The sequence below is a fragment of the Cuculus canorus genome, chromosome 2 (assembly GCF_017976375.1).
Source record: "Cuculus canorus isolate bCucCan1 chromosome 2, bCucCan1.pri, whole genome shotgun sequence".
Taxonomy (NCBI): Eukaryota; Metazoa; Chordata; class Aves; order Cuculiformes; family Cuculidae; genus Cuculus; species Cuculus canorus.
The window spans coordinates 106,852,430-106,877,339 of record NC_071402.1 but is presented as its reverse complement, the minus strand read 5'-3'; the positions used below and the strand labels follow the sequence as shown (position 1 = coordinate 106,877,339).

General features: G+C 37.6%; 1 protein-coding gene across 4 annotated transcripts in view; it reads left to right on the top strand.

Moving 5' to 3' along the window:
• POU6F2 (POU class 6 homeobox 2) overlaps positions 1–24,910 on the top strand; it is a 310,811-nt gene that overhangs the window by 244,218 nt on the left and 41,683 nt on the right. For all 4 annotated transcript variants that reach the window (XM_054058201.1, XM_054058203.1, XM_009568483.2 and 1 more), the window contains exon 6: positions 4,819–4,965. In XM_054058201.1, the coding sequence (XP_053914176.1) occupies positions 4,819–4,965 (147 nt within the window). The remainder of the gene's footprint in view (positions 1–4,818; positions 4,966–24,910) is intronic.

Below are 24,910 nucleotides of genomic sequence, written 5' to 3'. Positions count from 1 at the left end.
GTTGTCATCACAAAATACCTGTCTGTTCCAGGGTAGAGTCCTGAAGGGCTACAGTGTAGATACACACTCTGGTGTGAAGCACCTCCTTCTTTCTCTCATCTTGGTGTTCCGTCTGTTGTATTCAACTTTTTTTTCCCTCCTCCTCCCCTGCAAGTTCCTTGCTACAAAAACCTTGCCATCTACATCCTATACAGATGATAACACTGGGCAGAGTAATGGAGAGAGTTCCAGAATATCCTCAGAAGCCTGTGCTTAGTTTGAAACAGTCTTTTTTTCCCCTTAAATCCATGTGACTGCTACCCAGAATCTGTCTTACAAGCCAATCTGAAAAAAATGGGAATAAAATCCACTAGATTTTAACATGTAATTCCCTTGTAATCTCAGCACAGATAAATGTCTCAGATTATCAGTTAAAAATTCCTAGAAAAACAAATGCCATGCTAATAAAAAGTTCATTTCTATGTTCATTTTCCACATAGTCTGGATAGAAAAATGTCATGTGTTCTGATTGAGAACCATTGCTGAATTCTTGACAACTTCTGTAGTTATTTAAATCAAAGGATTTTTCTATTTTCCTTTGAAAACCATTGGTTTAGGCAAACACACTCAGTAGCTGATAAGTAGTGTGATGCTCCCTGAAGAAAGAATTATCTGAGAACATGAGGCTGAGGACCTGTTGGTCCCTTATCAAATATACTGCTTTTGTATACCAGTTCAATCTCTAGGAGATATCCAGGAATGGGACTTTTTTTTAACAGCCTTCAAGAAAAACACTGATACTTTTTTGCTAAAATGAAGTTATGCCTGTGTTACTCCACTGTAGGTGCCTCCATGCTCCATTGCTGCATTCAGGTAGTGCCTCTTCATTCTTAGACTTTCCTTCAAGTCCTTTAGGAAATACAAAAGATCTAACTTTATTCTTATACCGACACTACATAAAGTGACCTTACCTTTCAGGTAATAGAACCACTTTTTCATATGATGCTCTGGAATCCTGAAATGTCCCGGCTTTTCATTTCATCAGTCAAATAATTTGTTTTTTTCTTTCTATTTGTTGAATTAATTATGTTGTAATGAGTAAAGCTGGCTCTTTTATTTCCACACTAGGGGAGAGAAATTTCAGTGGGACACACACATTATAAACAGAAGTAAAAGAGAAGTAAAATTGCTATGTACTTTATCAAAACTTATCCGGTGTTCAATGCATGAACTGATCGTGTCTGATCATTTTCTCATAGTAAGTTCACTGAGATTCTTAGTTAGCTTTGGAAAAAGAGAGAGGTTATTTTTCCAGAAGTAAGGGGTATTTGTGGCTCTCAAGAAATCTGCTTGCAGCATTGACTCTACCACACTTTTCTTGATATTGTGTTTCTTGAAGACTATTTCTTATGCCTAGAAACTCTCACTTTACATGTCACAGTTTTAAGATCTTGAAAGTAGTGCCTCTTTCATCCCCAGTGATCTTACGGGTTAGTTTTATTTGTGCGAGTTCTGTTTGCGGCAGTGGTATGGCTCCTGCTTTACACTGAGTTGAAGCAGAACAACTGTCATATATTTTTCTTTAAGACTTCAGCTTTGGGAAGTCAGAAAAATGTACAGAAGCTACTCAGTTATTACAAGATTCTTCTTCAAATAGTTTTCTTCTCCAAATAATCACGTCCTTAGCAGAGGCATACTTGAGAGGGCTGGCCTGTCACTTTAAGCTAAGATCACTATTACCTGCTGTTATGGTTGGTGTTTTGAGTGGAAACAGAAATTTGAGCACTGGAATTGACAGTTCCAAAGGCCTCAGCCAAATTAAATTATTATTTAAATACAGAAATGAAAGGGAAGGGCCTTTTGTAGGATCTTTCATAACGCATTTCTAATATTTCTCAGGGATCCAACCTCCACTGAGATGGAATAAAGCTCACGTCAGAGATTTTATTTTTAAAATAAAAGCAAGATATAATACGTCAGAGGTTACTGTGGTGTCCAGATATAATGAAATGAGGTGTGTTTCTCCATTCCCAGTTTGCACATGATATAACTCGCAGTCAACAGTGTCCCAAAGCACTCAAAGAAAAATGCATCTTCTCTTTTTTTAATCAGACTTATGAATAGATAGGGATGTTTTCATATGCACTTGTAAGTCTTTTACCCGGCAAGCTGGCCCATTCACTACAATTTTTCCCGGAACATGGTGCTACCTAGGGTACCTATGCATATCATAGCCTCTGCCATCATTTTTAATAAGTAGCTTATCTCTATGATGCAACTAAAAGCAATTCTGAGTGTCTCCAGGGTTTGTTGTAATTAAATTTTATTGTTGTATTTGAAAATGTACAGTTTTTGAAAACCGGAGCAAGAAAAATGGAAAGGAGATTCTAGGAGATGATAGTCTGATTTTTTAGAAGGCTTTAACCCTTTGTAGTTTCCAGAAGCACAAGCTTACTTATGCATCCTAAGTAACTGTTTCTGTACGCAACTGAGGCTGTAAGCTATTGCAGCTAGTCTAGTTTATTAGCTGATGTCAAGTTACCATGCAAAGACTGTAATTTGTACGTATAGTCCGATGCAATAGAATCATAGATGCAGTAATTTGTGCATGCCTAATGAGACAACAGAAGGCCTTTTCTGAAAGTCTTATTCTCCTGCTGTGGCCCCTTTCTTCTCTGAGTATTTACAGATACAAGGGTATTACTCCGAGTCCTAGTGTTGCCCATGAAGTGCCGTGGAGAAAGGCAGGGTTTGCCAGCTTCTGATTTGGACAATAAAGAAATGTTAATGCTTTCAGCAGCAAACTGACAAGTTTATGTATCCTGTTATCTGGCATTACACTCTGCTGGGGCACCAACACCCAAGTCACTGAGGAGTTTATGCAACTGCATTTTGGGTCATTCCTTCTGCAGTCAATGGAATTGCTTGCACTTTGGTCTCAGGGACCGCACTTTGCTTTGGTGATTGTGCCCAACTCCAGCCCCTTCACAGCTCATCCAGACTGTTAATCAAGCATTCATTCTGGTTTACCCTTTTGTGTTCTAGTCCTGCTTGGTTTTCTTGCTATGGGATGCTGTGGACTGGTTGTGGAGATTCATATAACAATTTTTTCCAAATCAAAATATTTCCTCCGACAATGTCATTTTTTCTGTCCAGCATTGCTACTAATCTTTATTTAGTTATTTACTTCACAATTTCTGGAGGGATTGGATGTGCCCAAGGCGCTCCTTTAGGCAACATTTTATATCAAGGTTACATTTATAAATACTTCATGAAGGGCTAATGAATGATTAATAGATGTTTTAATGTATGACCAATCAATTGTTGCAGATTTTGCAACATCCAACAGATGAGGAGGTTTCTTATAAGCATAGATTATAACCATATCTGACATCCTCTACTGATGAGCTTCTAAACATCTATAACATACACACTACTCATATCTGTAACATGCTTAAAACATCTACTAATCACTGATTAATTTTTTATTACCTATTTTGAAGCAGAGCTTGTCTGTGGAGTACATCCCCTACCAGTGTCTGTGACTCTTCATTTCCGTAGGATTGATAATTTACCTGTCATCCGAGAGTTTAGAACTCCTACTAATTTCTGCTCAAACATCAAGCTTTTCTGAGTTAGCTTCAGCACTTTCACCTTTGCCTAATAAAATGTCTTTGCTGTTCCCGGACTTTTTTGCCTTTCAAACTTCTGGCTACTTTACACTGCTAATGTGTATTTTGCAAGCTTTGCAAAAATGCAACAATCCTTTGGGTGCAAACTCCCTCTAAAACTCATTTACAGCCTGTTGAACTCTGTTTGATTGTTCTTAGGGCAGCTGTCCCAGTGATGATGGCTCCCAGCATTTTTTTAATTATTTTTGTTTGTTTTACTGTCATCCCTGTGTGCCTGGTTCAAAGTCCGTCCATTCTCAGAAAAGGATGAGAAAATACAAACTTCACAATAATCCAGTGAACAAGCCGGCTCCCAAACGACGTTTGATTCTGACAGAGGAACACACATTTTATATGTCTGCTAAATCCAACTCTTGATAGGAGTGTTCCTCTGTGGGATTCTCATAGTCTCCTAAGGTTAAAGCCAGGATGGCACTCTTTATACAGAGCATCCAGGAGGAACCAACAGAATTGAACAACTAACTCACTTTCTGAAAATTCATGCAATTAAATTCACTCATTCCTGCAATTAAACAATCACTGTTGAGATGCAGTAAGCTGCTTTGTATCATATTTTGTGAATTCATTTTGAATTTTTAATTGATTTCTCCTGTATTTCATCACAGGGTTGGGTCCCCTTCTGTGATTTACATCTTCTAGACACTGAGACCAATTCTTTAACGATTTTAATTAACAGGGTATGCAGGTTTTTCTCATTTTGGGGGGTCATTAGTGAAATATACTCTATTCTGAATATCCCTAAGTGAATATCCCTAAGTAAATATCCCACTCTCATTCCAATCAAATGCTAATCTTGCACTGATTGCTGTTTACAGCAGGATTAGGGTGCTACACCTGCAACATTAGTATGTTCAACCTGCAGAAACACATCAAGCATTACTCAAAATAAAAGGTAAAATAGGAACTTTTATTCTTCAATATTAGCATGGAATTTCCTCTGTTTTTTTAAGACCATACTGTCTTTTTTAAGACAAACTGTCAAAGACACCAAAGCCTCAGAAATAAGAATTCCTCAAAACCACTGAAGCTTTTGGAGTAAGCAACTTTTTTCCTGCTTTAGCACAATCACCTTTATGTTATCCAGTTAGTACTCTGTGTTTCTGTGTTTATCAGGGGGTTTACCATGATGTTTTCTTTCTTCTTTCAGCTGGTTAATAATCCGCTAGCAAGTCAAGCAGCAGCGGCTGCAGCAGCAGCAGCCATGGGCTCGATAGCAAGCTCACAGGCCTTTGGCAATGCCCTCTCCAGTCTTCAAGGGGTCACAGGTCAACTTGTCACTAATGCACAAGGACAGGTGAGTAGAAGATGGAGCAAACAGTGAATTCTGATGGCAGGCTGATCTTGGGACAAAAATGAGTTCCGCTTGTATGACAGCAATTTAAAAGTGCACATATTGAAGATAAAAAAATATTGATTTGCCAGACACGGTAAGAAATGGAAAGCCTGAGAACTAGGAGGAAGTTAGGAGGTGTTAGAAACTGGTTTCAAGTCAGAAAAGGCTTAGGGTTTGTTTTATTTTAATTCAGCCTTTTGAAAAGATCGCAATAGTGCAATAATATAGTTTTTTGAAGGTCCAGCAATCCTGTGATTATTAACAAAAGTACCAGCTGTCTTCTTCCACTTATATATGCCCAATAACAGACGATATTAGAGTGCTACTGCACTATTAATACTGCACTTGCTTTTTGGTTTTTTTTTTTGCAAATTGTAGCAATTCTCTATTAATTCATTTATTTAAAAAATACTCTTACATGTTTTAAGTAAAGAAAAATTGCATCTTAAATTGCAATGAGGTATCTGGGATGGTTTTAACTGGATAGTCTACTCATTTGCTGAATACGTTAAGCAATTTGCAATGAATCTGTCAGTCTGTAACACAAATCTGGGAGGAATTTTTGCTTTAAGGAAAATTTTCCAAACAGAAATTTGAGCAATGTTTTTATGGTATGTCTAAGAGAGAAATAATGCATTATCTTGCATGTAAGAACTGTTTATTTATTGCAAAATATTTCAGTTTTGGTCTTAATGTGATGCAGAAAGATACGCATCTGAATTCACATATATATAAATAATTCCACTGATGCAGCATTCTTAAGTAGCTTTCAGATTGTGGCCACTGTCATTCTTTATTGCAGTTACTAAGACTAAAATTAACCCAGCTACTTGTTTTACATAGAATCACAGTACAAATCTGTCAATATAACTTATGATTGGACTTGGTAGCTGAGTAATTTGAATGTCATTATTCTAAATGTTACAAATTGGGCGTATGGTGATATACACAGTGCTTATGTGGAACTTTGCCCCTGGTAAACATTTACTGAAATGATGTGGCTTGGATGATAAGTAAATCTAAAGTTTAGTTTCTACTTTTGCTGTTTACTGTAGGGAAAAAAAAAATTAATAACAGGAATTTTCCCAGTAATTTTCTACCACCACCTTATTTAATTGGAATGGGGCAAGATTTTTTATTTTGGCCCATTAAAAAATAGAAGACAACACTTTATAGGATCCCAGGTTTTTTTACCATAATACATAAACAAAGATGCATCCTGAGCTTCACCATCTCCATCCAAGTCCCAGGGAAAAAAAATGCTGACCTTGTTATATTTACTGGGTGGGTGCAGAATTGTTCCATCACTACCCCGAGGGTTGAACGATGGAGCTTGTCAAAGTGAGGCCTTATCTAATGAATCATCTTATCGCAGGTGCACACCACACATATTAAAGGAGGATTGTATGAACAATGTGCCCTCTACAATAACCTTTCAATGTCTACTTTAACCCTTGTTTCAATCCCTTTTCATCAAAGGATCATTTTATGCAGCCAGCTTTAAATGGAGGCTCTCAAAAGCCTATTAAGATTTCTGGAGGGATGGGGTATTGGTTTGGAAGAAAAGTTGGTTATAATACCTATAACTCATAGTCAGATCAGCTCCGACCTAGAAGACTGCTTGTTTCTATCTGTGCTCCAGAAATGGTTCACAATCACCACTGACATGAGGGACTTGGCACCAAAGATGTTCATTGTAAGAGCTGCAGATACAAACCTAGCCTACTTTTTTGATAGTTTTCATGTTCCCCTCAGAAAACATAAGTGAAGTGTGGCCATTCATTGTATGTTTAGAAAAAAAAAATGCTACTGTGAAGATATCACTGAATGAAACTATAGATTCCATCAGGCTAGTCTTGTTTATCCCACACATAATATAAAGTCCAATAATTCCACAGGTTGCAGAGAAAGAGAAGAAAAAGGAAGAATATTTCCTATTGTTGGATAAAATTGCAGAATATATCTGTTTGCCCAGCTCTTTTAAATAAGGACTGCCTTTTCATTACTTGTTTTTATAAATGCTCCTTGGTTCATAATCAGTACTGCTGCCTTTGCCACAACATATATAAATAATGATAATAAGCATGTAATATTACACCCATTTTTATAATGATCAGCATAAACCCATATTGCTTAGAGCACACTCCTGAAACTATCTGTCTATGAAGCAGGACTATTCAGTGTAACTGAACTGCATTCCAGAAATTAAATTACATTCCCTGAAAATTAATAAAGTTACAGCAGCTAAACAAGAACCAAAAGGTATGTTTATTCAAAACTGGGAGCATAAGTTAATAGTAATTTGGGATACTCCATTTCTGAACAATCTGCCTGGACTCATTAAGGAGCCAGATTTCCATCATGTGTTAAGAATCTGCCATTTGAAAATTGCCCCTTTCAAAGAATCACAAGTGTGACACTCAGAATTTACTCCTGCAAATAGAAGTCTGCATGACTTACCAGACTGTTTGTATGTGCAATCTTTGTAATTATACGCTACTTCTGTTATAGAAATTCAGGGCTTGTCCATCTGTCTGCCTAAATACACGGTGAGCAGTAATCCCTGGAGACATTAAGCTATAGGTCAAATCCAAGATCCTATGGCAAATTTAGGGAAATGATCTTTTAAATTACATATGGCATGGCCTTAATTCCCAGTAGTCTAGGATTTCTTATGATCACAGCAACCAAATTGCATATATTAACATATAGCATATTTTTATTAATTTAATTATTGAATTCAGAATTAAGGTATGATTTTTTTTTTTTTTGATGGCAATATGAACCAGATCCTTCCAAGACCACTGTAGCAAGGAGATGTAATCCATTGGAATAATATGATTACATCACCTGATTAATTTGATACAGTACAGGTAGAGGACTCTAAATCAACTTTTCACTTTCAGAGGCGTATTATGAAGAGTTATTGGCCCATGTAATGTTGCTTATTTTCTGTTTGCCCCCAGCACTTTCCAGGAAGCATTTGCAAGACTAGGCTTTCATGTCTTAACTGCAAAGGCCAGGGCATCGGAATCGCTAGGATCCACCCTGTCAGTAGATATAGTGATTTCACAGAGAAGCTGTCTACCTGCTTGGCTTCAACCTGCCCTTATATTAGGATGCTAATGCCATTGCTACACTTGAATTCTTGAGAGATGCAAGAACCAGACTTTTATCTTTTTCACTCTGCTATTGCAAATAAAATAAAATATTAGGAGTTTTAAGAGGGGGTTATTATGTCTATTAAGTACATGAAATGTGTATTTTGGTGGTATGAAATGTGTATTTTGGTGTATCTTTGTAAGGAGAAAAACCACAGAAATATGGAAGCTAGGTTGATGCTGTGGTTTCTATAAGTGCTAACTGCAAGCCAGATTCCTTCTTGGCTAAAACAGTGCTTAATTGTCATCATGGTGTAAGTCCCTTGTTAATTGCGTTTATGTAAGTCCCTTGACTTCAACAGGATTAAAAACATTTTAACTATAGGTGCTGAGTAAGTTTAGTTTCTTTTCTGGAAAGACAGGAGTTGTCTAATAGGAGGAAAATCCATCCTAATTAAGCAATTGTGAAATAGCATTTTCCATAAAGAGAAAAAAAGTAACATGATAAGAGTTGGCGTTATAAACTGTCTCGTGATTAGAGAGGTTAATAGGAAAGGCCAAGTAAGTATGGTGTAATTATACAGTACATACTTTAATTGAACATTAAATTTAATTGGGATCATATCAGTATAATCTAAGAATGCCCTGGGAGGAACTTGGGCTTCATTGCGCCCATGCTTCGTTCGCTCTTTAGATGCAAAAAGGTTCTCTGCCTGAAAACTCTTGACCACAGCTCCACCCTGGCGATTAACAAAAAATAACTAATTTTTGAGAGTTGTAGGCCACCAGTATCTCAGTAAACTTAATAGAGAGAGAGGCATTGTTGATCCAATTAGATAATAGAAATACTTTGGTCCTCATTATTCTGATGAGAGGGTACACGTTTGTGCTTTGAGCTTCTTGATGGTAAATGGTGCTAATGAGGCCTGATGGATTCCCTGCTCCTAACAAGCCTCTCAGCAGTGCGAGTGATTACAATGGAGATAGATTTGATGGGATGCGTTCCCTTTTGTAGTGTCTCAGCTGCTGACACTCTGCGACATAATCAGGTCACAGAGCCGGTCACAGCCATCAGCAAAAGCCATAGCTCTATCCCTCATTATTAAAGTGCATTATTCAGTTCCAGGCCTTCACAATACTGCCAAAGGCCTTTTATTCATCTTATTTTTTTGTTAAGCATCAGTTCTCAAATACAAGGGTTAATAAAATCATCAGCTAAAGAACTAGTAAATTAAAGAAATGGAAATAAAGCACTCCTTTTCAAATTCATTGAAGGATCACAATTAAATAACCAGGGAATTTCTCATCACCACGCACTGTACAGTACAATGTACTATGTCATGCGCAATGACAACAGGGAAAAAGATTTTAAAAAATAACATTGTCCTCATTGTGGACTGGCTTGGAAAGCACTGCAGCATCTTTCATTCAGAAGTGAATTTCTATCCTCCCAACTATTACATATGTAGATGGAGGTTCAGTTAGCTTCACCATTTTCTGTAACTACTTTTTTTCCTGGAGTGGGAAGATTTACTTGCAAGATGAGTTTATAATTTTAAGTGTAGCAGCCGTCTTGTCTTAGTTAAAGTGGCCGAGACCACAATCTGGAAAACATGATTGGCCAGTGTCCTAGGACCACTCTGTTCCCATATACAAGGCCACTGCTTTCCTTTGGAGGGTGAGATAATTACGAAATTATGGGGGAAAAAAGCGATCATTTTCTTTCTATTCTCATGATATTTAGTAAGGTCTATCTCCCTGCCAAGACAAAACATACTTTTTAAGTCTGAGGTAGGTTTTGATGGAGTTTAGTTAAACGAGTCAGAAAAATATAGGAGCCCAATCTTATTATTTATTTGTTTGTTTGTTAACATTTTGGTTCCATCTAATTTCAGCTGATTATGAGCAGATTTCAGCTAAAAATAAGATATTCTATTATTGAAATATTGAAATTTATACTTTACAGGGGCTTAAAATATTTCTGTTAAATTACTGAAGTACATATTCAGTGAAAATAGTACCATTTTGTGTAAAGAGATAACATACTGCTTTTATTTACTATCTTGTTCAACTCTACAATTGTTCCTCTTTTTTGCGCTGATAGTATGATGAGCGAATGAGTATGTGTACACAAAGTTGCTTATAAAACTTTCAGCTCTTTTGAATGACAGATACAAGAATCTCTTGACAGTTACACAAGTCAAAGTACAAAGTTAGTATTGTCAAATAAGTAATCGTCTCCAAGAAGATACATAGAGATTGGCATGTGACCTGTTTTGATTTTTTTTTTGTTACATTAACCAATAAAATTGGGAGCTGTCAATCAATGGGAATGAAAGGTGGCTGTCCTTATGGGACTTAAAGGAGGATGTTTTTCATTTGTTGGAGTTTGGGGGACTGGGTTTTGGTTGTTTTTTTTAACTCTCCCAGAAGTCTCAGGAGGCCCAAAGAGATGCAAGGCGTAATGCTTCTTAAAGTCTTTCTGGATATGTGCAATTCATCCAGTTCTCCAAGTGCGCACTGTCCATTAGCCTTCTATCTTAACAATTGTTATTGTTGCTACATCTGTTTCAGCTATGTGGCAATAATACAGGATAACTACAAATGTTTTAGCCCTCACAACATCTAACAATGTTCACAAAAATGTGAACAATAGTCCTTTAAATTATGACTACTAACAGTGTCTTCCCAGTACTAAGACTGACAGAGATCTGTGCTGGTGATATTAAAATAGTATATAGTAAGAAAATTTTACAACAAGCTTGAGAAAATAACGGAGGCCCATTTTGAGGGAGAGGCTATAGGGAGGGATTGTAACAGTCAAATAACACTAGCATTTAAGAACATTCCCTGGAAAAACCTTTGCCAGGAGACTCTGTTTTGACAGACCTTCCCATTAATATATTGAATTTCTACAGGGTGGAGTCTGAATCTCTATTTCTCCCCTTCCCACCCACCCCCCCCCCCGAAGTTTCACTGGGCTGAATACATGCATTTCTGCTGTTTGCAGAAGAAAAGGGCACACGTTATGAGTAAAGGTCAGTTGTAAAGGAAGATCTGTATTACCATTGGTTTCCTCTGCCCACAGCTAAACAACGAGGAGGCTCTTTGTTTAATTACCTCCCATGTGACTTTGAATCAAAAGACAAATAATTCTTTTAAAATACTTTTGCTGACTGTGTCTTTATTTTACTGTACTATTTATCTAACCTCAGTTTTAGCCACAGTGGCATAAATGTAAAACGTATAGCCCAAACTCTCAGGCCCTGCAAACTGGTAGTTTCCTTGAAACAGACAGGCGCAGAGAGTGAGACTAATTATGCCAAAACAAGACCCAGCTAGTCTATTCTATTTTAGGTAAATCACTGACTATCACTGATAAATTCTGGATATAAACAACTTTGAAGAATTTTGAAATCCATATCTATGTCTTTTAAAACAGTGATGAAATTTCCAACAGTTACCATCGCCATCTGCAACATGTTAAAAATGATATCCAATTAGCCTCTTATAGCAACAAGAAGTTCAGACCCACTGTGGTGCCACCTTATTTAATGGACAGAATCTAACTTTTGCACAGGACAGAAAAAAAAAACAACCAAGCAAGGTAAAAAAGATTAAAAAATCAGTTATCTAAAGAACCAACTATTACAAAAGTGCTGCAAAAATGCTGCAAAAATGCAGTAAGGCCAACTCACTACTTGCTTGTATAAAGAGGCTGTTCATAAAGTACAAACACCCCCACTTTTCTCCAATGGTCCAGGAAAATTAGTAGTAGGAAGTAGTATTTCAAGACTAGCTGAAAAACTAAAGTGAAACCTCTAGTAGAGGACATTCTAATATTCCCCAAAAAACTACCAAGACAACAGTGGATATGTTAAAAAATATTTATTGCAAATGGGAACTGTGAGGAGAACACTGTTATTTGAGAGAAGTGTGTAACATTTCCTTACCGTAAAACATTTACTGGAGCCATACTGGATTACAACTGAAGTCTCCAATCAGATACCAAGGGAAGGGTAATTGTATATTGAAATCTCTTTCAGCTTGAAAGTGATCAGCAGAAAGGCCTCCAAAATTTATTCCGTCTAGTTTACAACAAATCTTACTTTGAGCTCCACACTTCAGATTTTTAGCCTCTTGCCTGGATCTCTGCCAAGGTACTGTATTTCTGACATAGAATTTTTCAGAGGCACCTAAGTCTTACTTCCAAAAACAACTTATATACCTGTAAGAGACTGAGTTTCCTTCAGTCAGAATCTTACGAGTTATGAGTCTAAATGCTTTAAGGCATGTCTATGCACTGTAATGGAGCATTGCAAGCAAACTCCAAGAGACAGTAGATTTATATGTCTCAGTGCCTTACTAGCACAGATCCCAGAAGCCAAAAACCTTGGTAGTGTGGAGTTACAGCTGCACTAATTAATTCTGCTTCTCAACAAGGTGACATACGATCTACCTCATTAGTTACTAGCTTTGGGGTCTTGGTAGTACGCTGTATTATATGGAGTAAATATACTTTGAAGAGAGGTTTAAAAGCCTGAAGCATTTAAGTACTTTTGAAAATGTTGTTCACTTATCTAAATTAATTATTCCAGTCAGAAATACAGGAATACCTGTCCTTTTGTCATTGCCTTCTTAATTACTTTTGCATGGAGGAGAAAACAAAACTAACCACTAGTTCAGCTTACTTAACTTTCATGAAAGTTGACTAGTAACTAAAAGAAGCACCTACCACTCTCATAATCTATTCATCTCAGCACCTTGAAGTCATTCTAGCTATGGCGAATATTCATTGTTATCACCAATGACACAGATCACAGGCAATAAAGTCTTTCTGCTCTATGGAGGTACATACACTGCTCTCATTATCATAATTTATCAATTTCCCATTAAGAAACATGACTAGTGACTGTTACAAATTGGTCTTCTTCCCAGGAGAAACTTGTAGAACAGGGTTGCATTTTTGATAAGGGTATTTGGGTTTGCCTGTCTTTGTTAGAAATGTTTTTGTTTGCTTCATTTTCCTTTTAAGGATTCGTTTTCATCTGAGTTTAAAAATCTTTATGAAGGAGTTTCCTAGAGATGCTTATTGCTTATATTTGCATCAAAGAAAGACAGATAACAGGAATGTACTTAACTTTTGCAGCAGAATGTGGTGAAGTCAGAATTGACAACTCCAGGACTGTCCCTCAGCTACTCTTGGAATTCGTTCCAAGTCCTTGACCTTCCCCTGAAAACAAACTCTACTGTACACAGAGAACATTTGACCATTATTATCCTGCAAGACTAATATGGCAGTTTTAGCTTTCATCCAGGAGCATTAGGTGGCCATTGAGATTCCCGGGAACCAAACAATAGAACTTAGAATAGAATAGAATAGAATAGAATAGAATAGAATAGAATAGAATAGAATAGAATAGAATAGAATCATTTAGGTTGGAAGAGACCTTTAATATCATTAAGTCAAATCATCGATCCAGCCCTGCTAAGATCATCACTAGACCACATCCCCAAGTACGACATCTACTCATCTTTTAAACATCTCCAAAGACGGTGACTCGACCGTCTCCCTGGGTAGCCCATTCCATTGCTTGACAATCCTTTCAGTAAAGAAATTCCTCCTAATATTTAACCTAATTCTCCCCCGGCACACCTTGAGGCCATTTCCCCTTGTCCTGTCACGAGCTACCAGGGAGAAGAGACCAACCCCCAGTTCACTACAACCTCCTTTGAGGCAGTGATAGACAGCGATAAGGTCTCCCCTCAGTCTCCTTTTCTCCAGGCTACACAACCCCAGCTCCTTCAGCCACTCCTCATAAGGCTTGTGCTCTAAACCTTTCACCAGAATTGTTGCCTTCCTCTGGACAAGCTCCAGTACTTTGATGTCCTTCTTGTAGTAAGGGGTCCGTGAACACAGTATTCAAGGTGTGGCCTCACCAGCAATGAGCATAGGGGAAGGATCACTTCCCTAGTCCTGCTGGCCACACTATTCCTGATGCAGGCCAGGATGCCATCAGCCTTTTTGGCCACTTGGGCCCACTGCTGGGTCATAGTCAGCTGACTATCTATCAACACCCCCCAGGTCCTTCTCCTCCAGACATCTCTCTAGCTACTCCTCTCCAAGGTTATAGCATTGCATGGGGTTGTTGTGACTCAGGTGCAGGACTGGGCACTTGGCCTTGTTGAACCTCATACAATTGGCCTCAGCCCATTGATCCAGCCTTTCCAGGTAACTGTGTAGATCTTGTCTACCCTCGGGCAGATAAGCACTTCCACCCAACTTATTAGCACCTGCAAGCTTACTGAGGATGCACTCAATTCTCTCATCCATGTCATTGATAAAAATATTAAGCAGAACTCACCCCAGTGCTGAGTCCTGGGGAACACCACGTGTGACTGGCCACCAGCTGAATTTAACTCCATTCACCACAACTCTTTGTTCCTGGCCTTCCAGCTAGTGTTTTATCCAGTGAAGCATATGCCTATTCAAGCCATGAGCCACCAGCTTCTCTAGGAGAATGCTATGGGAGATAGTGTCAAAGGACTTACTAAAGTCTGGGTGGACAATGTCCACAGCCTTTACCTCATCTACTAGGTAGGCCACCTGGTCATAGAAGAAGATCAGGTTAGTTAAGCAGGACCTGCCCTTCCTGAACCTATGCTAAATGGACCTGATCACCCAGCACCATTGTGTAACATGGTGCTTAGTTCTATTTAGATTTTAATTAATTTACCTTGTTTATATCAAATGAGGTTTCCCAGTGTTAGAATTTTTCTTTCTGTTCAACTGGCATTGATATCAGGAAAAAAAAAAAAAAAAGAAACAAGAAGGACCGTTTGGGCAAAGTGGAAAAAAGCCAGATCACTCTGTCAAAAATGGAAGTTAATGTAAAATGATAAATATTTAAGGTCTTTGACTTACTGGCAAAGCACTGATGTTGTTTTGGAAAGGTTTGGAATTTCTTAGGTTATAAATTTTCATGCTCAAACAATGGCTATAGGCTTTCTTTTTGGGCTGCAGTCTTAACATCTCTATGGCAATGTCTTAGGGATACAAGCGAGGAGAGGAAATTTGGGGCTACCCTCTTTGCAGTGCCGTCAGTATTTGTTTTGAAATCTGGCAGGATGAGAAGTCCAGATATCTTAGCAATATCTTATGAAAATTTTGAAAATGAAAAAAATGTTTCTTTCCAAGCAGTCCTAACATAAAGAGAAGGAAATTACAGAAGAAAGTGATTAACTCATTTGACAGTAAGCCAACAACTGACTTGTATTTATGCAGTGTTCAAGGAGATAACCAGCCAGATGCAGACCCATACGCTTCCCCATGCAGACTCACAAGATTCCAAGCAACACGCTAAACAGGAGGTGTCCTGTAAGAGGAAGGATTCTCAATCTTCTGATTGTAACCTAGAGGATTACAAAGAATTGCGCGGTGTCTTTTCCTATGTATTCAATCTGTGAACAGTGGCAGAGAAAGTTCAAGCAGAAAAAATCACAGTCCTAACCATGAATGGACACTCAATCTATCTTTCCTAAAGCATATCTCAGTTTGTCATTTTTCTTCAGATACTGACAGTGTTAGGCTTCAGCATGTATGTATGCAAATGGCTCAGATATCAAAAAGAAAAAAAAGGACTTTGAAATATCTATGCCAATGTTATTAAATATATATGATTTTTAAAGTACCTTTTTCACTTAAACTTCCCTCTTTGCACATTAATTAAATATTATCTCTAGGATAAGTATCTCTCGTAGAAGATTAATATATTATAGTCACATAATAATGGAAGAGAATGACAGAATCTCTTTCCTTAAGCACAAAAAATAATTTATTAATATAAAGAAAACACTCATAGCCCTTGAGCAATTCTGTCTCAGCTTCATAGAGAACCTTCCCTAGTCTCACTTCATGCTAGATATTCAAGGAAGCAATGCATATATCCTGCCAGTTTAAAAATCAATCCACCTTTCAGGACATAATTTAATATCAAGACATGATGTACCCAATATCCAAATATACATTCATTTTAATGTTTGACGCATCAAATACTCTGGCATAGCCAAGTTTCAAAATAAATGGTTTGTTTTAGAGGTTGGATATGTCATATTAGCATCCACCCAGCAGATAGAGAAATAGATCAGAGAGTGATCAGGACATCAGGGAGACAGTTTAGAGAGAGATGAGAGAGGCCAGGTACATCTTGCAATGTTAAAAAAAGCTAGCTAGCGAGAGATAAAATGTATAAATAGGTCATTGCAGCCCAACTGAAAAAAAGTTTAATTTTAACTTGTTATTCATCATCTCCAGAGGCCTAATCCACTCCCTTCATTGAAAACTGTACATTTAAGCTGATATATGTCTTATTTGATAGCACAGATTGACAGACAGCCTCAAAGTGAAAAGATGGTATCAGGTTCATGCAGTGTGCAAGATTTGGGGAGGAATTTGCACCACGCTAAACTTTCCCTCTTCTCTCCTTATTAATTCTTTTTATTAGCCTTCGCTTGTTGTCACCTGTCCTGGATTTGCTCTTTTGGTTCCTTCTATAAGTAGAAATATAAAACCCTGTGGAAAAAAAGAGTACAGATCAACATATACCTGGTGCAAATGTCAGTGACAGACCTCCAAATATCCCAAGGCATCCAGTTCCCTTGTTCCTGTTCTGCTTCCCCTGTCTCTACCATTTTTTTTCCTGACAACAGCTCTTCGCTCCACACTGTATCTGGGATTCAGTTAGTTGAACATAGGTCTTCATTCCTGGTTTAGTTATTGCGAAATACTCCATTAGGCATCCTATGGCCAATGCGGAAAAATGCTCATCCCTCTAAATCTTATTGCTATATCCTGACAAAATTCTAAAATATTTCAAATGGAGTAGATGTCTACAATTTTTTTGATTTAATTGCTCTCCCCTTATATGAACATATGTGTGTGTTTACATATACACATACACAGCTGAACATAACGCTTACCCAGACTTTCAAACTCATCTCCTCAGGAAAGATACAAATACCCACATGGATCCTGGATTACAAATATTTTAATTACCTCTTTGAGTCATGCTTCTGTCTCTGAGATCTGTTGAACCTTTTTTCTGGCGGCAAATGAAAATAAACTAAACCTTCTCATCTCGGCATGAGAATTGCTGTGCTGCTCTCTTTTACCTCAAATCTGTCACTAGCGTAATTTTAGAAGTGTATAATCATGGTTATACACAGGTCATAATTGTCTGCAATCTGGGGAATCTACTAATTAGGCCTCAGGGTTCTATTTCTCACCAAGACGTAAGTCTCACTGAATGCCTGCAAAGTGAGAGTTAAAGGATACTGTGTTAGCATTCTATCTTTTCACTACTAGGAGGTCCCTTGTAGACTGATAGTATAGGCAGCACTGAACAAGAGTCCAGAATGAACTATTTAAAAGGTCAAGAAAATGGAGGTTTTTTAGCAGACCTGCATGGGAAAGATTTCCCAACCCCTGCCCACAGGATGGCATGGTCTGCCTCTTTCTTGATATGACTCTCATGTTGATGAACATCACTTCCACAGAGCACTACAAGGTGTTGGAAGGCAACTTCCATTTTTAGGTGTTTAAATCATGTCTTCTGGGATCTGCACTCTAGATCTGTTAATTTTAGTTGTATATATACTGATGTACAGGTTTAATGTGTGCAGTCTTTCACTATGATTATTAGCACCTACAGTGCACCATTCTGTATGTTTAAATCTACATGTCGTTTCGCTGGATAGTCTGTACTTATTCCCAGGATTATGAGTCTTACAACTCTGATATACTGAAATGTCCTGGCCATCACACCTACTCCTCAGGCAGAGACACATGTAGAAGACAGTCAGCTATCTTTTCTCTGAGGTAGATATATGAATTTGAAAGCAGAAGTTTTTTATGGGCATTGATGAAAAACACTCCTTTAGCTAAAGCAGAAAGTTTAAGAACCTGTGGGCACAGAGGGCAGACATAAGGTCCCCACCTTCGAATGAGAATATCATGCAACTTGCTTTAGCAAAGAACACCACATTCTTCTCTATCGCATCATAGCATTTTTGCCACAACAGCCAAGATAAAAATCTTCCTGGAGACTGTGAGTAAATATTTAATGACTGCTTAGAAAACTTAAGATTTCGATTTTTAAGTTTCTTCACAAAGGTCCAAAGAGAACAAAACTATCTGATGTTCAGTTCACCAGACAAGTGAGGCAAAGGAAGCCCTGATAAGGTTCTCATCTTTGAAGTCTAAGAGCTGATTGAAAATGTACTGAAATCACAGTCACAAACTATGTTGTTTTCAAGGTATAATGGGGTGTTGTAAGGGAGTACAGGACAAAATCTAGACAAGCTTTTTGCCAGATTTTCAATTAGGGTAATTAGTTAAAATCTGAATGTTAGACTACCAACCTAGAAATACTGTTAGTAATACACAGAAGAATTTGCCTGTTAGGATACCTTTATGTTTCTGTTATATATAACAATGAATAGTTAGATCTTTCCTTACATGGAAATCCTTAACCAACAATGTGCTACATCCCATATGTTGAGAATAAAATGTCACAAGTAAGTATGCTTCAACAAAAGCCTTTTTTTCTGAATACTGATGAAAATATATATGTTAAATATTACCGAGCTGAGCTCAAATTCTCACAACCTTACCCATCAATAGAAAGGGCCCCTCCTAAAAAGCATTTACTGAGGCAAGTTGTACCCTTGGCTCTCTCTTGCCTTTTATTTCTCCTTAAAATCATATGCAGTGAAAAGAGAGAACAAATATGAATGATGCATGCCTGATCCACTAAATCACTATGGTCTCCAGGAAGAGCACAAATGTAGAAATGTTTAAATCGGCCTCATACTACTCAACAAATGATGCAAAAGGAGCCCTCAAAGAAAACAGAGTGAGAGGAGATAAATGAGTATCATGTCAAGAAGGCAATTTCTCACCGAGTTTGCACAGAACATGGAAATTTGACATCCAAGAGATGGTTAGGGAATCTTTCTAATAAATCTTCAGTCTGCAGACATTGCTGTGTCCTTTTTTAAAACTTACTTTTTAAGAGCTGTGTAAGTTATACCCTCCCCAGCAAAATGTGTCAAGATATTACCAGTCCAGTTGAAGTCATTTAAGTGAATCATCTCTGTCTCTGCGTTTGTGTTTGCAATAGGCAGGGATGGTCAAACAGGTTTCATTTTGTGTATATGTTGAACATATGAAGCAAAGTTGAGCCTCCACCCTTGAAAAAGCCTCCGTGAATTTTTTTTTTTAATGATTTTATCCTGCTTTTTTTTGTACAGCTGAGTTATTCAGATGATAAATAAGAAGGCAACTGTTTTCCAAATGACTTAAAGCCTGTAGGTCGGTATTAGACTAGTCCTCAGTAAAGTCCTACATCTCATTAGACTCCTGACTTTGATTCGGTTTCCCTAATTTTAACCACATGAAAGTTAGCTTAGGTTGCATCAAATCTAAGCTAGTTGCTTAGTGTTGTCTGTCAATACCAAAAGAAATAAACACTCCTGAAGAACAAAACGTCTGGCTGATCTCTGGTGTGCATTTTAAGCTGAAATGAATCACCTTGCAAAGAGATTCATTGCAGAGAGAGTTAGAATGGCCATCTACCATGGGATTTCTAATCTTATATGGCCGACATTAAATGGCATAAATTCCATCCTTGGACTACTACACACCAGTTATTTTTAATGGGACTTGAGTCCTTTTGATAATGTTATCCTTAAGCTCCCCATGACAGTCACCAGGGTTTTAACTCAGATCCTGGTAGCAGCTGATAATGGCCACAGAGAGCTCAGTTCTGACTGACCTGCCTTATTTTTGGGAGGATTCTAGAGGCACTCTTCAATTTTTATGAAAATTGTGCTCCTGTTTTGCTTGCTTGCTTCTTTGTGTTTTCCGAATAAATAGAGAAGTGGCATCCCAGAGACCAAGGTAATGGTATCTGTTTGAATTATTTAAAATGTACTTAACTTTACTGATACTTTAACTAAATGATGGATAGCAATGTGAAGGGATGGTCTTTCTGTTGAGTATCTTTTCTTTCAAGTAAGATTAAGTATTCGACCAGTAGCATGTTGTTATTTAAAAATCAGTTCTGCATAAATGAAGACTTTTTATTTCCGAGGTTCTTCTCTTTTTAAAAAAAGAAACTTTGAGCCTGTAGTAGTGAGGAAGGAATCTTTCCCTTTGGCAGATTACTTTTTTACATTTCTTTGGGCATTTACCCTGTTGTTTTGGTTAGGACAGAAAAGGGTTGTACTAAATCTTCACATCACAGGCCAGCTTAAAATTATTTCCAGCACAAGTCCAACACATAGGTACCACAAATGTACTTTAGAATTTCTGACCTAAAAAAGAGCCAACACTTCCAGTGTTCAAATAATTTTAGGTACATACCTTAAGCCAAATTGATCAACAGCCTTTTGAAGCTGGGCTATCAGAATTACCAGCTTTACCAAATAGTATTTAAATTTATACTCATTCCCAAATACTATGTATCCTTAGAAGCAATGGTACATCCCCTAATTTGATTCCAAATGTTCTGCTTTAGTTCAGAAATGAAATGAATGTTGCTCATGGAATTCTCATCTTTTACCAATGAAGTACTTGCTTTAGTCTGTATTGTGGATGGTGTCATTATAGCACATAAAAAAAACCCCAAACATAGGAATGAAACAGCTTTTCTACCCAGGCCTTGACCCACTGCACTTCAACATCCATCTCAGGACTCACACTGAGTGTATGGGACACAAGATAAGGTTTTTACTACAGTGTCACTTTAATATCAACTCGAAGAAAGAAGGTGCCATCTCCACTTTGCACCTCTCCAGCCAGTCTTCTGCGTGGGAGCTGTAGCCTCTTGTCAATTAACTCACTTTAATTGGTTTCTGTTTCATCTCTAACTATGACCCTTTGGCCTTGCCTGCTGCACAGCGCTGTTTATTCTTAAGCACTGAGTTTATATAAACTTTCTACCAAAATCATCCCTTTGGAAGGGAAGATATGTGATAAGGAGTTTCAATACTTGTGCTATCTTTGTTATCTCTTGTGGCTCACAATAGGACCTGAATCATCGTAAAATTGCACCATAAGTTTGTGTTTTATATGATGAACATCTGTAATAGAAGGAAAAATAGGAGCCAACAATTCTCTGCCTGATTATCTTTAAAATAAAAAAAATAAAAACAAACAAAAAAAACCCCATGATTGTCATGGCTAGGAGTGCAAACTGTTCAGATCTTAAAAAAATAAGTGATGCAACTTTTTTAGGTATAAACTCATCAAAATAATTCTAATGAGTTATGGTCTTTGTTGTAAGAAATGAGAAATCCTGTGGTCTCACTCTAAAGAACATTAAAAAAACATTACTGACAGGAAATTGAAAAAGTAATATATGTCTGAATGAATATGACAACTTTTTTCTGATAGAGCAGATAGATAAATGTCACATACAAGTTTCAAAATACATTTAATTTTACCACCACAATGGATATTCTCTTCATAAAATATATATGAATCAGGTTTGAATCATGAAACTTGACTGTGATAAACAAATGCATATTTGATAACTTTCTTCTTTTTTTTTCTATTTTGAGATGCTCATTTCTTTTTTGAGGTTATTTGTTGTTTACCCATCTTTACGTTTTCATTTCTTAGTGAAGCAGCCTGGGTGACAAATCTTATGCACGCTGAGCCTGGGTGAACTTTCTTTTTATTCCGAGAAACGGGTTTCTTTTCTTTTGGGAGAGTGATGAAGGGGAAAGTGAGGGAAGGAAGGAGAGGCTGGTAGATGTACAGACTCTCTTAATTATCACAGAATCATAGAATTGCTTGGTTAGAAAACACCTTTGAGATCATTGAGTCCAACTGTACCTGTCCACTACTAAACCATTTCCATGAACAAGTCATCTACTCGTCTTTTAAATACCTCCAGGGATAATGACTCAGCCACCTCCCTGGGCAGCCAGTGCCTGATAACCCTTTCAGTGAAGACACTTTTCCTGATGTCTAGTCTGAATCTTCCCTGGTGCAATTTGAGGCCATTGCCTCTCATCCTATCACCTGTCACTTGGGAGAAGAGACAAACACCACCTCTCTAGAACCTCCTTTCAAGTAGTCGTGAAAAGAAATCATGTTAGACATCACTGAAATTTCTGAACATCATTCAGGATAGGGGGATGGAGGAGAAATGCATGCAAGTATTTTCAGAGCACAAGGCTGGAGGAAGAATCAGAGAAGACAGAGAAGACAGTCTTTTGCATTTTTTTCCCCCTGAGCAGCAATTCTCAAACTAGGGGCCAAGTTGCCCATGTCCCGAGAGGTTAAAAAAAGGCTCCCTGTAAAAAGCTACAGCGTAAATGGAATATTTAAGGTCTCAATACATGACTATAGCTTTGTGGAAGAGAGGTCAAGAAGGGAGCTCCCTTCTCTCTTGCATTTTTCAGGCACAGATTCACTGGGGAAACAGAGGACTTTATTCTGTGTCATTGGATCATGCCAGCATACTACCATCCTGACAGTTTGAGGGCTTCTTCTCCATTTTCAAAACAGGGACTGTCTCAACCCTTTCCTTCTCCACTACCTGGCACATCAGGCTACTAGTCCCTGGCTGAACTATTGGAGGCTGCCCTAGTGCAAATGCTCTTGCAGACTTTATTAGTAATGAATGCAATGGGCTCTAGAGAACGAAATATATTAGGTATCCAGAAGCATCTTTCAAGATTCCAGCATTGCATTTGAACTTATGTTGAACAGTGAGGTGTAATTACATTTTACTACTTCATTTATCAATCTTTTAATATAAATTCCTGCAGCATTGTGAGCAGAACTGAATGACATTTTTTTCATTGCTGACTTCTGAAGGAAAAATGACATTTAATCTGAATATAAAATATGTCATTTTGACAAATTTTATTCAGTAAAAATTTAAAGTACAGTGTCTGGATAAGACTTAAGTGTCTCATTTTTACATGTTCTGTTTGAAAATGTGGGGTTTTTTTCAAGTTTAGAAAGGTTAAGAGGAATATGAATTATTCCAAATCAATCAGAATGGCTCAATCTACCCCAAACAATTTTTTCAGATTTTTATTTAATTTTAAATTTATTTTACATTCCATTTTGAAGTGCAAATAAAAATGAAAGAACAGAATTTTCCACTTTCTTTCTACCACTAGTCACAAGTCATCCACTTGGTTAGCATGGAGCTGCTCCTTTGGGCAAAATGGGTTTTGCATGAACAGGAAAAAAAGAGAAACACTACAATTTTCTGGCTTCAACTGGAATCAAAGTCTGAGATAACCAGTCAAAACCAGACCTAGGCTGGGCAGGGCACACGTTAGCCTGAGACCGTTCATAATTTAAAAAGAAATATGGGCTGCAGCTAGACCCAAACATCAGCCTGTGCCATCTTCAAATCCTGGGGGCCATTGCATGCACGTCAGTAGATTTACTTCTGTTTTTTATTAGTAGAAGTCAAGTCAGAGAAAATCTTGATAATATAATGCAAGCATAGGTCCTAACTGAAATGGAGTCCAGAGATAACTGGCATTATTATCAACGAATGCGAAGCCAAGAGATGAAATCTTCCTGGAAAATATTACCTGGCAACTGGCAGCAAAACCATGGCAGACCATGGAGTGCAACTGAACCAGCGAACCATTGAGTGAAGCTCAGTGGCTCTTGTAAATGACTTCTGAGATTCCCATTATTCTGAGATTCCTATTATTCTGCTCCTAACTTGTAAGATCTACACTGTGATATGATCCCAAACAGTTTCCTTCCCCTAATACTGGGGGCTAAAAAGATGGAGTTATTGTGTATGTCAAGATCAAATGTGTTTGACTACTAATGACTTTGCCTGAATGAAGAGGGGAAAAAAAGGCCATTGTGCCCTGAGAGATTCAGTGGGGTAGAAGTATGAACAATAAATAGTCCCAAGTACTCCTTAATACACTCAGTGTGTCACTATTTTGGGATATTATGCTATTTTGGCAATTAATAATATCTCTTTTCTGTCTAGCCTTTTCCTCGATATTTATTGGCACTGTTCTGGTATCTTTAAGCATTCAAAAGGATCAAAGAGCTTTCATCTTTTAATGCATTTTACTGTGCTCTGCTTGCATAGGAAGAAGTATTGATACTGTTTCAAGGGCAGTTAATATATTCAGTTCTGTCTCAGAAATGATCACAAATCCTTGACTCATAAAATTGAAAATCTGCCATTACTCACAATTAAAATGTTCCATATACGAATTATACCGTGGCATTTGCACTTCACTCATCCTCTTCTGCTATAATTCACATACACCAGGGAATGTTCTCCACTATTGTTTCAAGAACTAGTAAGTGCTTTATGGAGGTTTCACATTATTGAGACTTTGTTGTTTTTTTAAGAAATGTATTGCAAGGACATTTCTAAGTACAATACGCATTTTGAAAACACTCAAAACTAGGTTTCATTTTGCAGTTGCTGTTTCCCCATTTCATATTAGCTTCATTGCCCTTATAGAAGCTTCCACTATTTTTAGTCTTATTAATTAATATCTTACTCCATGGATTTGTATCAGAGAGACTATTCGAAGTATGGCAAAGCCTGAATGAAAGAAGCATCTGATGGTCCTTACTATATTTGTGAATTTTCATATACTAAAGATTTCTGTGGTTACGTTCTGCGGTTCTTTCAGGCAGTTAGCATAGTACATCACTCCATGAGGAGCCTTCTTGCTTTGTTTGGATCACTTCCACATTAAGCAGTTTGAATTCATAGGAAAAATACACC